This window comes from Eleutherodactylus coqui, chromosome 11 (assembly GCF_035609145.1).
Source record: "Eleutherodactylus coqui strain aEleCoq1 chromosome 11, aEleCoq1.hap1, whole genome shotgun sequence".
Taxonomy (NCBI): domain Eukaryota; kingdom Metazoa; phylum Chordata; class Amphibia; order Anura; family Eleutherodactylidae; genus Eleutherodactylus; species Eleutherodactylus coqui.
Genome location: NC_089847.1, coordinates 75,417,773 through 75,433,845, shown reverse-complemented (window position 1 = coordinate 75,433,845; position 16,073 = coordinate 75,417,773). Strand labels below are relative to the sequence as shown.

The following is a 16,073-nucleotide window of genomic DNA, read 5'->3' as shown; positions in this document are numbered from 1 at the left end:
CATGCACTTAGCCGAATAGACTACATGTTCGGATCTCCCTCACTATTCCCTAAAATCAACTCAATAGAGCTCCTCCCTCGAGGGATCTCGCCAATCCGTATGGCCCTTAAAAACCCGGGCCCGGCTACAATTAAGAGACTAAAGGTGCACCCATTCTGGCTCTCACAATTTGGTCCCAATGATCGCATACCGGATCAGATCCAAATATACTACGAGGCGCACGAGACACACACGGATATAATGCTGGTATGGGAAGCATTTAAAGGGGTTGTCCTGCACCTAAAGTCAATTTTTTTTTTGCCCAGTCCCCCAGTACCTGTAAAAGAATACTGCTGCCAGATGTTATTAAAAAAAAAATTCCCTTACCTGAATCCCCGTTCAGCAACTTTAAAAAATCTTCTTTCCAAAATGGCTGCCGCTGGTCTTCTCCCACGATGCACCACGGGTCTTCTCCCATGGTGCACTGTGGATGTTCTTCTGCTGTCTGAGCTCCATTGCCGATTCCAGCCACCTCGGCTGATCGGCACAATGTGACGGGGGCGGAGCTACACGATGACGATGAGAAGGGGGAGGAGCCAGGACGCAGCTCGTGAGCAAGGACCTTACAGAAGGGGATTCCTCTCTGCGCAAGCACGACTGTTCCGGCGACCAGAGAAGCAGTTTGCTCGTCGCCATGGAGATGGGGACGCCAGCACCAGGAGGGTGTAAGTGTATAACTTCTGTAAGGCCAATATTTAATGCACGATGTATATTACAAAGTGCATTAATATGGCCATACAGAAGTGCATAACTGCACTTGCTTCTGCGGGACAACCCATTTAAGCCCTACCTTAGAGGCTGTTTTAGATCCTCAATCTCCTTCATTAAAAAAGCCACTGCATGAGAGGGAGAGCTTTTAGCAGAGCAATGTCAACAGCTAGAAAGAGAATTTGTCGCCGACCCTACAGACACAAAAAGAGATAGATGGCTCCAGATTGGTAGAGATTACCTACTATATCTAAAAGAGAAAGCCCAGAGGAACCTCTTCTTTACCCGACAATCCTTTTTTGAATTAGGAAACCAGTCTAGCAAACTACTAGCCTACATGGCGAGACAGGAGATTGCCCCCCCGTCAGTACTGAGAATTAAATCAGCTGAAGGAACAATGCTTACAGACCCAAAAAAGATCCTAGATAGATTCCAACAATTCTACGACGATCTATACCGATCGCGGGTTGACTACTCACCGGCGGAACTGGAATCTTATCTAGCCGACATAATATTTCCAGAACTGCAAGACGATTATAAGTCCTTATTAGACTCTCCCATTACAAAGGAAGAGATCGAGGAGGCAATAAATGATATGGCAAAAAGTAAAACTCTAGGCCCAGATGGTCTGCCGGTGGAGGTCTACTAACAATAAAAAAAAGAAATAATACCACACCTGCTTTCCCTATATAAATATATATTTGATAAAAGTCATCTCCCGGATTCAATGCTAGAAGCCGACATAGTCCTTATCTTAAAACCAGACAAAAATCTAGAGGACTGTGGTTCATACAGACCTATTTCCTTATTAAATACAGACTATAAAATCCTTACTAAAATATTGGCCTCCCGTTTAAACCAAACTATAAAGGAAATTATACATCCTGACCAATCCGGCTTTATCCCGGGAAAGTCTACATTGGACAATATCAGAAAGACGCAGGTAATTACGCAGGTGGGATGGAGGTGGAGGTCGGACTGGGCCTTGGCCTCGTTGGATACAGCTAAGGCATTCGACTCAGTTGAGTGGCTATATTTGATAGAAGTCTTGCGGAGATTTGGGTTTGGAGACTCATTCATTAAGTGGATCTCTATTCTATATAAATCCCCGACAGCTAGAGTAGTGGTAAATGGCCTGGCCTCCACCTCCTTCTCACTTCATAGGGGGACCCGACAGGGATGCCCACTTTCCCCTCTCCTGTTTGCAATTGCAATAGAGCCCTTAGCCGTGAGGATCCGACAACACACCTCATATAAAGGCATCCAGATAGGACCCAGAGAAGACAGAATAGGACTATATGCAGATGACATAATACTATACATATCAGACCCAAGAGACACCTTACCGTTAGCCATCTCACTAATAGATAAATTCGGAAACTTCTCAGGCCTACGTATCAACTGGCAGAAATCCGCTTTCATGCCCCTAAAATTGGAGGGATGGCCGATGGGGGATGTATTTTGTAAATTACAAGTCACCCCCAAGTTTAAATATCTCGGAATACACATCACCAGTGACCATACTCAGAGTATTGAGCTAAACATCACTCCCCTATTGACAACTCTGCAGCAAAAATTAAAAAGCTGGAGCCCTCTGCCATTATCTGTAGCGGGCAGAATAAACCTTATAAAAATGATAATAATCCCCAAGTATTTATACGGCCTAGAACATGCAGAAATAACTATTCCGCAGAAATTCTTCAAAAAAACTAATTCCCTGATAACATCATTTATATGGGGGAACTCTAGAGCCAAACTCCGCATGGACACTTTACAGCGACCTAAGGAAATGGCAGGAATGGCGCTACCAGACTTCAAACTCTATTATTTAGTGGGGCAGGTCAGGTATATCCGTCACTGGTTATAGGACGCGCCTCTCCCAAACTCCGAGCACCACCTGATGTTTCTCCTCTCGGAGACATCGCTATGGATCCTTCTGGAAAAACCAGGACTACTGACTAAACAAATGCAACCTATTCACAGGCTTGCAGTTAATGTATGGCAGACGTGTAAATCACTAGCTAAACAGAACGACACCCCTCTGGAGACCCCCTTGTGGGATAACAGAGCACTACCACATCTGACGAACCTGCCGGACAAACAATTCTGGATAAACCTAGGAATTACTACACTAGAACACTTATACATTAACCAAATATTGATCTCCTATGAGCAACTACAGCAACTTTATCAAATCCCAAGAGGGGGCTTTTTTAGATACCTACAACTTCGACACGCTTTAACAGCACAATTTCCAGAACCTAGACAATCATTTTCTCAATACCCACTAATAGGCATACTACGCACCCAAGGACCCAAAGGCCTGATATCGTTGTTGTACACTCACCTACTACAATCCAAGATCTCTGATACGCCAATGACAGTAATGGAGAGATGGAGAGAACTCATCCCCACCCTCACTAATGAGGACTGGGAGTCTGCAATGTCCACATACACCACGGTATCACCAGCCACAAATAACAAACTAACACAATTATATATCCTACACCAGTGCTATTTAACACCGACTAGACTCTATAAAATGAATAGGACACCCACTAACCAATGCCATCGGTGCAGAGCGCCTAACGCAAATTTCAATCACTTAATATGGAATTGTCCAGACATCCACGCGTATTGGGGGGGGAAGTCACAGAATTTCTAAAACAAATGCTAGGGGTACCAGTGCCACACGATCCAGCAATATGCCTACTAGGTATCTTAGACGAAGAACAATGGCAATACCATGACAGGATATTCCTTACCAAAGCCTTATTCTATGCCCGCAAAGCAATAGCCCTACGTTGGATGGATAGCCGCCCTCCGACACTATTAAAATGGCAGAATATTATCAATGCCATTCTACCATATGAAAAAATAGTTTATAAAAATTGGAAATGCCCTGAAAAATTCAGCAAGGTGTGGGAAAGATGGTGTGGATCAACGAACACAGTATACACGCAGGACCGATTCCAAAGCCTGCTAAGGGCAAATGCGCCCAGAAACGCTTAATAAGACTAGCGAATACACCGACCCTCCACTGGCACTACGAGAAACCGCACTGTTACAATGTATTCAATAACTGTATATGTCAATGTAACGTACTTAAGGTCTGATAATAAGATTACAAAGAGCCTATAATGTAACCAAAGTTATTTTTCATGTATTGTACGAAATACAAAATATTCAATAAAACGAGTTTAAAAAAAACTGATCTAGTTAAGTGCCTGCAGGATGGGTATATCTGGTAGGAGGGTCTAACTTTTTCTTTGCTTAGTGTCGCCTCCTAGTGGCAGCAGCTATAGGTCTCTATGTCCCCCAATGATACGGACGAGAAAATGTTTTCAACACAAGCTAGGTGCCAACAGAAAATCCATCTGTAAACATTTTCTAGTATAGTAATAAAATGTGGTCTTCTGGACAGATACAGTAGAACTCACCTCTGGTATGTTCTCTCCTATAAATTGTAGCATAGGCTGCATAGAAGTGCTTCGGTTCAGCATTATATCTACCTTGTTTTCAATGAGGTCTATATAGAAAGAGAGAGAGTAAGTAATATATGGAATAAAAGACGAGACTATAGTCAGAATTGTGGTGGATGAAGGGGTGCCACAGATTGCCCATCTTTCAGTAAAAGCTTTGAGTCCAGCGGATTCACAGTTGGTTTAAAGACATCATTTAACGGAAAGTATTCTGAACAGGGCCTAGTTACAACTGGTTACCACGGGGTCTGTCCTGGGTCCTATTCTTAACATGCTGGTTAGTGATATAGCAGAAGGTTTAACAGTTAAGGTCTATCTGTTTGCGGATCATACAAAAGTGTACAATAAGGTTAATACTCCTGGTGGTGTCTACATCATGGAGAACGATTTAACCTTACTGGATAAATGGTCAAAAAAAATTGGAAATTTCAGTTCTAGATTTTCAAATGTAATATAATGCACTCGGCTGTGCTGTGTTAGCCAGGACTTCATAGGAGAAGGAATTAGTGTTTATGACTTCTGACAGCTTCAAAATAAGTCAACAATGGGGTCACATAGCAGGGAAAGCAAATAGGATGCTCCATTGCATAGCTGGAGGTGTAATCAGTAGAAAAAAGGAGATTGTGATCCCACTGTACAGAGCTCCAGTGAAACCACATGCAGAATACTGTGTACCGTCCTGGAGCACTCACCTTCAGGGTTTGTTCACACGAGCGCTGTTGGCGTGCACAGAAAGCACTTCTATAGGAACCAATGGTTTCCTATAGAAGGGTTCACATGAAAGAATATAAGACGCACAAAATACTCGCACATAGCAAAGATAGAACATGCATTGCTACAATGCACATATCTAAAGTCCGTGCTGCGAGTAAAGATAGGACTTGACCTATCTTTGGTGAGAGCTGCGCAGGAGCTTCCATGGACTCCTATGAGAGCAGGAGTCTATGGAAACTCCTGCGCATGAAAAGAAGATTAGAAGTCATTAGGAGGATTACACCGGGACATTTAAAACTTGCAGCCCAGAAGCACATTTTAAATGTGGGATAAGGGGACTCCCCGGGGGTTCCCTCAATACCCGCGAGAACTAACAGGAGTTTACCGCAGGACATTTAAAACGTGCTTCTGGGTTGCAAGTTTTAAATGTCCCGCTGTAAGCAGTAGTGACTTCCTCCAACCCCACTGCTGGGCAATTTCCCAGCAGCAAAGCGTAGTAGGAGACTTCCTCTACCTCTCCCCCCAGCTTGGGAATTCCAAGGGATTTCCCTATAGTTGGGAGAGAGAGGTGGAGCAGGGTTACAGGGCTTCTCTGAGGGTTTCCCTGAGAGCGCCTCCTCTCAATTTGCAATGGGGAAAATCCCAGGGAGGAGACCTATAGCCTGGCCCCCTTTCTGGCCCCACCCTCTCGGCTATGGAGATATCCCTCGGGGGATCCCCTGTAGCCGTGCCCCCTCTCTCTCTGCACTATGGGTATGTTCCTCGGGGATCTCCATAGCAGGTAGAGTGAGTCAGGCTATGGATTAATTCCCCATAGTAGGAAGAGAGTGTGGGGCTATGGGGGAATAACCCATAGCAGGGAGAGACAGAGCGGGGCTATGGGGGAATCTGCCATTAATTTTCCATGTTTCTACAAGAAGAAATCAACACATTTTTACCTGGATCTAAACATATGGACTTCAAGTTAAGAGCTTGTTGAGCTCCGTCATATCGTTTCTGCATACAGCTCTATGGGACAAATAACCAAATGAGAATGGTAAAACTTCTATGGCACAAAGTAAACCCAATATCTTGACTACCTTTATACTTTTGAATAAAGGCAATACCAAAAGCAATGATACTGTATGTCTGAAATACCTTTAAATGTACAATTTCTTCCTGTGACATATCATTTGGCAGCTCTGGTGGAGGACATGGAGCTGTCAAAATGGTAACCTGAAACAGAAAGACAGCCTGATAAAACATTTAGTATGTGCATATATAATACAATAAATGTTGTACACCTATTTCTATACAATTTGGGGATAGTAATGCACAGGATAAGGTAGAGATCCCTTAAAGGGGTTGTCTCGCGGCAGCAAGTGGCGTTATACACTTCTGTATGGCCATATTAATGCACTTTGTAATGTACATCGTGCATTAAATATGAGCCATACAGAAGTTATTCACTTACCTGCTATGTTGCTAGCGTCCCCGTTGCCATGGATCCGTCTAATTCTGATGTCTTCTTGCTTTTTTAGACACGCTTGCGCTGTGCGGTCTTCTTCCTGGTGAATGGGGCCGCTCGTGCCGGAGAGCTGGTCCTCGTAGCTCCGCCCCGTCACGTGTGCCGATTCCAGCCAATCAGGAGACTGGAATCGGCAATGGACCGCACAGAGCCCACGGTGCACCATGGGAGAAGACCCGCGATGCATCGTGGGTGAAGATCCCGGCAGCCATCTTGGTGAAGGAAGAAGAAGGAAGACGTCGCAGAGCGGGGATTCGGGTAAGTAATAAAATTTTTTTTTTTTTTTTAACACATCCTTTGGGGTTGTCCTGCGCCGAACGGGGGGCCTATGGAAAAAAAAAACCAGTTTCGGCACGAGACAACCCCTTTAAACGGTTTTTGCTTAGGTAATCACCAATATGAAAACGAACAAAAGTGCAAATCACATTATTTACCTACAATGTTGTTTTTGTACTGAAAGCTTCCTCTGAAGTGCAGACCACTAGGGACCTGCCTTCTAATTTTTGTCTACAGACTGCTATTTTTAATTTTAATAATTATTTATATTGTGCCAACAGATTCAGCAGCACTTTGCAAATCGGGGAAATCTACACAAAATAAATCATAGCATATGGAATTAAACCAATGCGCTATTAAGTGAAGTCTGTCTTTGGTAACAGACAGATTACAGGAAGAGGGGTGTTGTCTCTTGCTGTTAACAGAAGTCTGTGAAGAGGGGGAAGCAGGAGGAGGGAGGCAGAAGAAGAGAGACTCACACAGACGCTGCTACAGCCAAGGCCTCACTCACGCGACTGTATTTTGGCTCTGTATTACACATGTATTGTTTATGAGAGCAATACGCAGTAAAATATGCATGTAACATGTATAACATGCACTGCGCATTTTTCACAACCATATACTACAAGCTGTGTTTTTTTTTCACAAAGGTAAAACGTGTGTGAAAAATGCAGGTCTGAATGGCACAATGTAAATCAATGGGGTTTCAGCACTGCTTATTAGGTCTGTAAGAGATATGCTCGTGTGTGAGCCCTAATAGTGAGCGATTTACCGCTACTGAACTCACATCTACACTGGTCAATACTGCTGCATTATGTTCTTTAAGTTGCTGTTACTTTTCTGCATTCTACTGAGAGTTACGGAGCAAAATTTTCTGTTATCCACAAGCTGTATATTGTAGAGATCATAGCAGCTAAAGACCACCCACCAGCTCAAGGACAACTTTAAATTAAATACATAGCATGTAGAGGGGAAAACTGGGGAAAAATATGATACAAATAAATGATGGAATAGTGTTATTCTTTACATACACATACATGTGGCAGCCTATTCTAAAACGTTAAACATGCTTTAAGGAAAATGTTCATGAATGTTTCTGTTCTGGATTGTACTAGAATCTTTCCCGACTTTTAAAAGAAAAAAAAAAGACACATAGGAGCGTAGCTCTCTCAACACTGTGGATGGCAGCCTAGTCATAAAAAGTGACAAGAGCTTGAATTAGTAAGAAAATTAAAGGGCCACTTCAGCGAAAACACATTTTTCCATACCTGCCCTCTCCACAGGTTGCCTGTCTTATATGTATTTCAACCACTTTCATGTAGTGTAGCCCTCTGTCAGCTACCATCTTGAGAGTTAGATTTTTTTTTTACTTTGTTTCACCTCTATCCAATGATGCAATGAGCCAGCATTAGCGAGGGTTATACCATTCTAACACAGGGGGGACAGTTTAATCATCGTTACCTTTTATAGTCACCTAAATAATCTAAAGCCCATAAATATACAGTCAGGATGATGAATGGTGATCTCCTCTATTATAACTGTGATCATCATCAGTAATAGTAACTGGAGTGCATGTCTCTCCTTCAACATAGTTGCTGAGAAATGGACTAGAAAATGAATCCATAACCCACAAGTAGATCTGAGCAGGTCAAAACGGAGATCACAAGACCATCTGAGGAAAAACAAGCTGAGAGTTTTAGGAAAAAGAAACAACCAAGGTAACACTAACCCACTTATATATACAGGGGGGATACAGCATAATGAAGAAAAGAAATAAAAAGCACTGGAGTGGCCCTTTAAGAGATAGCCTAGATCTAGCAGTCTCTATATGCATAAGTATTTTCATGAGTTTCGGAGCATACTGAAAACTATGTACCGTATATACCGGCGTATAAGGCGACGGGGCGTATAAGACGACCCCCCAACTTTCACCTTATACGCCGGTATACAGAGGAGAAAAAAAAAATCCTTACTCACCTGCCCCGGCGTTCTGTCGCGCTCCGGCAGGATGTCGCTCGCCCCTCGTCCCCGGCGCAGCGTTGCTTTCTGAATGCGGGGCTTGAAATCCCCGCTTCCAGAAAGCTAATACACACGCCGGCAGCCATGACAGCATTGAATGGCTGTGATTGGCTGAAGGCGCACGTGGCTTCAGCCAATCACACTATTCAATGACATCATTGAATGGCTGTGATTGGCTAAAACACACGTGGCTTCAGCCAATCACACTATTCAATGACATCATTGAATGGGTGTGATTGCTAACACACGTGCGCCTTCAGCCAATCACAGCCATTCAATGCTGTCATGGCTGCCGGCGTGTGTACTAGCTTTCTGGAAGCGGGGATTTCAAGCCCCGCATTCAGAAAGCAACGCTGCGCCGGGGACGAGGAGCGAGCGACATCCTGCCGGAGCGCGACAGAACGCCGGGGGAGGTGAGTACTGATTTTTTTTTTTACACTTTTTTTTTTTTGAATTACCGGCGCATAAGACGACCCCCGACTGCAGAGCAGATTTTTCGGGGTTCAAAAGTCGTCTTATACGCCGGTATATACGGTACATACAGAAATACATATTTGTACTTCTAGGGCTACGTGACATCACAGGTATCTGTCCTATGCCTGTCACACAAAAGTATACACAGCATGTGCAAAAACTAGTTACTTATGCACATATTGTCACTGGGTGGGTTTTAGCAAAACTGGCGCTAAGGGAGCATTGGGGCAGTTTGGTTGCCATAGGTAAATCTACATCCCACTGTCCTTTTTTCCCCCAACAGGCTTGACACACCATTTAATTTTTGCTGCTTATTACACTATATATACCTTGTAGTTTTCTCGGTCAGTGAATGTCCGCGAGATCCGTTTTATTGCTTTTGCAACTGCAGCATCTTCCACATAGAAGTGAGCTCGAGAATGATCACAATGATACTATAAAGGAAAATAAAATGAAAGACATTTCTTACTATTCAATCTATTGTTAAAAAAAGACAACAACTGGGGGGGCGTGGCTTGGTGAGGCTCCGGAGCAGACGCTTGAGCTCAGGCTCCGTTATAATTCAGACTCTCAGAGACTTCAAAGCGACTGAGGAAAAGAAAAAAAACAGCCCAAATCACTTGCAAGCATCCCAGGATCCCGGGGATGTCAAGAAGAAGGAACACCAAGGGGAAGCCGGCAAGACTGGAGGACTTCTTCCCCGCGCGCGCTACTTCATCTGTCATGGCGCCGGAGGAGCTGACAGAGAGCGGAGTGCAGACGGAGGAGAGACAGTCCACCCTGAGCGCTGCAGCGGCAGGTGAGCCAACAGCACGTAGCGATTCACAAGAGGACACTGCAGGGGGCTTAAAAACATATTCAGAGAGCCAGGCACTGGGTTCACAGGGAGAGGGAGGAAGCATTAAAGGGGACAGAAGACATAAAATGGCGCCAGACACGCGGCTGCAACCCCCCCCCCCCCCCTTCCTCACCCACTGATAGTCCAGAAAAGCAAAGGCAGAAGCTGTCGGATGATCCCTGCCTGACTAGCTCCTTACCATACAATGAACCCACCAGCATCCAGAGAGAAAATAGCTTAGCTGATCTCTCAGCATCTAACAAACCTGCCTCGGAGCTGTATATTAAGGAGATAGTTATGGCTCTATGTAACACTATCCAGCTGGATATAAAACATCTAACTTCTTACGTCGATTCATCAGTTAAAGAAGTTAATACCCGCATAGAAAAAACCGAGACAAAAATGGGAGAACTGGTGAAGTCCTATAACTCCCTAATAGATGCCCATTACAACTTAGAGGCTAATGTAACTAGAATACAACAAAAGCTAACTGACCTTGAGGACAGAAACAGACGTAATAACGTCAAAATAAGAGGCGTCTCAGAGAAAATATCCAACCTGGAAATTATGAGTTTTGTGACAAGATTCCTCCGCAAAATTCTCCCTGAAGTTCCAGAACAGGAGTTAAAAATCGATAGAGCTCACAGGCTCCCTCTCCCAAAATTTCTTAAGGAAAACACTCCGAGAGACATTATTATACGTATACACCACTTCAGTACCAAGGAGGCTCTCATGACCGCCGTTAGGAAGCTGAAAGTACTTCCAAGCCCTTACTCAGATCTTCGCATCTTTATTGATTTATCACAGGCTACAATGGAAGCAAGGAGAGGTTTTGCCAAGATAACAGCAGCTCTTAGGGAGGCCAGCATCCCATACAGGTGGGGTTTTCCCACAAAATTGATTGTCTCCAGAGCTAATACCACATATGTCCTTTTGAGCCCCACCTCTGCTGCCGAGATGTTACAAACCTGGGGCCTGAAATACCATGACCAAACCTCAAATTCTCAGGGTAGAGGTGGCCTGCATAACCCCGATACCCGAAGCAAGAATAATACCACCTAATTGCTCTGGGAACTGTAAGCTAATACCTATTAAGAAGAGCTTTAATTCTTTTACCTCACTTAAAATTAAGTGAATATGAGTCTTCTCACCGCAAGTAACTTATCCCCCCCCAAAGCGAAATGCAGGCGCAAGCTTGTGCGATAACCCGGTTAAAACCTTACCCTCGTTACAACATTTCTTCAGGGCATGTTCGTTCTGCCCGCTCTGTAAAAATGTTTTGGTGGTGGTCTATACTCTGTGCACTATCCTCCATTCAGAAAGAAGAGTATCACCACAGACATGGGTTGACCTCAAAAGTTATGCCAACCTACAAGTATGTTGTCATGCATAATGTTCTTAAGTGTTTTTGCAGGTTTTGTTTTTCGGCAGTGTCTCATAGGTTTCTCCACTCCCAGTCCCACCTCATTAGGAGCAATACCAAGGAAAAATGTCAATCAAAATGATGTCACAGAACGCCAACGGTCTGAACACCCCCTTCAAAAGAAGCGCAGTATGGAAAGAGGCCCGCCGACTCGGCGCAGACATTGTATGTATACAAGAGACGCACCTACTAGACACGGATAGACACAGAATGTCACATAAAAAATTTCCTCAGATCATACACGCATGCGCACACAAAAAACAAGCAGGAGTATTGATAGCATTTAAAGAAACAGCCCCGTTCAAAATAGACCTACAAATCTGTGACCCGAAGGGGAGATACATAATTCTGGGAGGCTCCCTAAAAAACACACACCTCACCATAGTGAATGTGTACGTCCCAAATTCAAAGCAGATAAGCTTCCTAAATAAATTGCTAAAGAAAATAAAACGCGCAACAAGAGGCGCATTAATTATTAATGGAGTTTTTAATCTAGTCCCGGATAGATCATTAGACACCTCATCTCAGGAGACCAGAGGAAGTAGATCTTTAAACAGTTGGATCAGAGGAACTGCGTTATATGACACTTTTAGGTGCCTCAACGCATCATCAAGAGAATACTCCTTTTTCTCATCCCGACATAGATCCTTCTCCCGCATTGACCTCAGTCTGGTAGACAAATCACTTATAAACTCAGTGGTTGAGGCAAATGTGGGAACAATAACGTGGTCGGACCATGCTCCGATTACGACATCCCTGGCATTTGAAACAAACCATCAGGCCAATAGAACTTGAAGGAACAATACCTTCTTAATGAAACTACCTAAAATCCAAAAAGAAATACAAGAAATAAAATCTTACTTTACACTAAACGACACGCCAGAAGTTAGCCCTGAAGTCCTATGGTTGGCCCACAAAGCCTACATGAGAGGCATTTTTTATCAAAATAGGAGCCAAATATAAAAGAGAAAAACTAAAGAACACAGAGACATTAAAGGGGTTGTCCCGCGGCAGCAAGTGGGTCTATACACTTCTGTATGGCCATAATAATGCACTTTGTAATGTACATTGTGCATTAATTATGAGCCATACAGAAGTTATAAAAAGTTTTTCACTTACCTGCTCCGTTGCTAGCGTCCTCGTCTCCATGGTTGCCGTCTAATTTTCGCCGTCTAATGGCCAAATTAGACGCGCTTGCGCAGTCCGGGTCTTCTTCTCTTCTCAATGGGGCTCCGTGTAGCTCCGCCCCGTCGCGTGCCGATTCCAGCCAATCAGGAGGCTGGAATCGGCAATGGACCGCACAGAAGAGCTGCGGTCCACGGAGGAAGAAGATCCCGGCGGCCATCTTCAACCGGTAAGTATAGAAGTCACCGGAGCGCGGGGATTCAGGTAAGCGCTGTGCTGTTTTTTTTTAAGTCCCTGCATCGGGGTTGTCTCGCGCCGAACGGGGGGGGGGGTTGAAAAAAAAAAAACCCCGTTTCGGAGTGGGACAACCCCTTTAATACAAAAAATCCAAACTCTAGAAAAACAATTACAAACTAAAACCACCCAGGAATTACTCTCCGAACTATTTTTAACTAGACTAGACCTACGTAGGGTCCTGCAAGGGGATTTCGACAAAGAGATTACTTCCCACCACACCAATATCTACTCCTCAACTAACAAACCAACAAAATGGATGGCCAATAGACTTAAAAGAAGGGTAGCCAGGGCTTCCATCCCATATATTTGGAGCTCCTCAAAAAAAAGAGCACAAAATAACCCACCCAGAACAAATACTTGAAACATTTCGATCCTATTATGGCAACCTATATAATTTAAAGGAAGACCCGCTTACCTCCCACCCCACAGAAGAGAGCATAGAGGAATTTTTGAACAAGATAGATCTCCCGAAAATCAACAATACTTTGATAAGCACCTTAGAAAGTCCAATCACAACTCCAGAACTTCTAGAAACAATCTCCTCTATGAGAAGCCAGAAAGCCCCCGGGCCGGACGGCTTCTCATCTGAATACTATAAATTGTTTGCAAACAGTCTCTCACCACATTTGGGGAAGACCCTCAACTCAGTGATGTCTAGGGGAGTTTTCCCGGAAGAGATGCTCCAGGCTACTGTGGTTGTGTTGCCTAAGCAAGGCAAAGAACCAAACGATCCAGCAAACTTCAGGCCAATCTCTCTGCTCAACACAGATACCAAGATTTACGCAAAGATATTGGCCAACAGATTGCTCAACATACTCCCAGATATAGTACATTCCGATCAAGCGGGATTTGTGAAGGGGCGGCAGGCTTCGGACGGCGCGAGAAAACTCCTTAACCTTATCCACTCTACAAAAACCTCCGGCACGCTGGCTATCATGCTGGCCTTAGACGCTGAAAAGGCGTTTGATAGGGTCCATTGGGGATATGCTTTTCAAACGTTAGCAAAATTTGGCTTTGGGGAGGGTATGATTCGCGCCGTCCGGGCCCTGTACTCCTGCCCGTCTGCTAGGGTGCTGATAGACGGGGCAATGTCGGACAAGTTTGAGATTTCCAATGGCACTCGCCAGGGGTGCCCGCTCTCTCCCATATTATATATTTTAATGGTGGAGCCGCTGGCGGAGGCGATCAGATCCTCTCCAGAGATAATAGGAATCCCACATACCTTTCGCCAGCATAAAATCGGCTTATTTGCAGACGATATCGTCCTCACTGTATCCTCCCCTCTGGCTTCTTTGAGAGCAGCTAAACATGATCTCATATTACAAACTAAATGTTAACAAATCAATAATATTAGGACTCAACGTTGCGAAAGATCTAAAACAGGCAATCCAGGCAGAGTTTCCATTCGAATGGAGAGCGGAGAGCATTCCATATCTGGGTACAATAGTAACAGCAAACACCAAAAATTTAGAGGACTCGAACTTTGCACCACTCATGAAAACAATTCAAAAAGAGTTAGATTATCTCTCGGGGATCAACCTTTCATGGCTAGGTAAAATAATGACATATAAGATGAAAATTCTCCCAAAAGTTTTGTATTTATTTAGGGTTTTGCCGATTCCGATCTCAAAAAACACCCTCAAAAAACTACAACGTCAACTAACAGACTTTATCTGGCCCGGAGGTAAACCACGTATAGCCCTCTCCATCCTAGCTCTTCACCACAGAAAAGGGGGCGCGGATATACCTGATATAGAAAGTTATTTTAAAGCTACAATTCTGAACCAAACCAGAAACTGGGTAAAGAATAGCGATACGATGGCTTGGGTGGGCATGGAAACCTCCTATATCAACCCCTCTAAGGGGAACCTGTTGCTATTAGCGGCATCTCTTGCCGCGTCTCATGCTCACCCCGACCTAAAAATTATCTTAAAAGACCCTCCTCCAATGGTTGTGGCCTCCATAGAGACCTGGAAGGAGTTCTCAAAAAAAGCCGCGGCACAAGATTCCTGTAAGATACCAGAGCTCCCTCTGGAAATATTAAACATATTTATACCCGACTTAAATGTGGAATCCTGGAGACAGAAGGGCATTAAAACAGTGGACAACCTTGCCACAAAAAAGGGATTGAAATCCTTCACAAATTTATGTTTGGAATTTAAACTAACCGACAGTGACATGTTCAACTTTGCACGAGTGTCGGCTTTCCTAAAGAAAAATCCCATACACACCACCAAAATCTCTAGGCTAGTCCTAGAAAAAATTATGTCCCCCCCTATAGGAGGTAAATCAGATACCAGATACTTTTATGACACATTAACCGACAATACCAACTTACACAAAAAAAACCCTATCCTTAACTGGGAAAAAGAACTAGAGGAAAAAATACCAACAGTAGCATGGGAATCAGCATATAAAATAGCGTGCAGCTCCACCAAAGGAATGGGTATCCTAGAAACACAGTTAAAAATCAATCTGAGGTGGTACTTTACACCCAGTTTAATGGCCTCGAGACTCCACCATAAAGACGACCGATGCTGGAGAGAATGCGGTCAAAAAGGCACACTTACCCATATCTTTTGGTCATGTACCAAGTTAAAAAACTTTTGGACCCCTGTGCTAAATCTCCTTGACAAAGCACTGAATATTCATATAGATAGGATACCAAAAATGATCCTACTCTTAATTGACTTAAACAAACACCCCCCAAACGTCAGATTTTTATTAGCCCATGCCTTGATGACGGCCAAAGCGATTATAGCCAAGTGCTGGAGATCGCCGGCCCCTCCTTCCTACAACGAATTCACGAACCGTATGGCGGAACAGCAGATATTTGAAAAATGGTTGGTGCTAAGAGATGGCTCCTTAAAAAAGCACAATGAGGTCTGGGGACCATGGAAAACAACATAAAGTATGACTGTATGACCTGCCAATTGTTTTGTTATGGTTAAATTCTGTTTGCTTTCAAAGGTTACAGCATGAACATATATTTGACACAGATAACTTACCTAAGCTAAATTATACTTTGTGTGATTGTCCCCCCAACGCCCCACACTCGAGTCCTATGTCCTCTTCCCCTCCCCCCTCCTTTTCTCCCACCCCCCCTCCCCCTTCCAAAAACCATGTGATATGCAATTCTGTGAAGTTTGTTATTCAACACTTTACTTTGTT

The 16,073-nt window shown here is 43.9% G+C and overlaps 1 protein-coding gene across 3 annotated transcripts in view; it reads right to left on the bottom strand.

The window, feature by feature from the left end:
- Positions 1–16,073, bottom strand: part of LOC136581948 (nuclear RNA export factor 1-like) — a 123,899-nt gene that overhangs the window by 37,853 nt on the left and 69,973 nt on the right. For all 3 annotated transcript variants that reach the window (XM_066582650.1, XM_066582649.1, XM_066582652.1), the window contains 4 exons: positions 9,549–9,653; positions 6,081–6,158; positions 5,882–5,951; positions 4,188–4,276 (listed from right to left, as the gene is read on the bottom strand). In XM_066582650.1, coding sequence (XP_066438747.1) covers positions 4,188–4,276; positions 5,882–5,951; positions 6,081–6,158; positions 9,549–9,653 — 342 coding nt within the window. The remainder of the gene's footprint in view (positions 1–4,187; positions 4,277–5,881; positions 5,952–6,080; positions 6,159–9,548; positions 9,654–16,073) is intronic.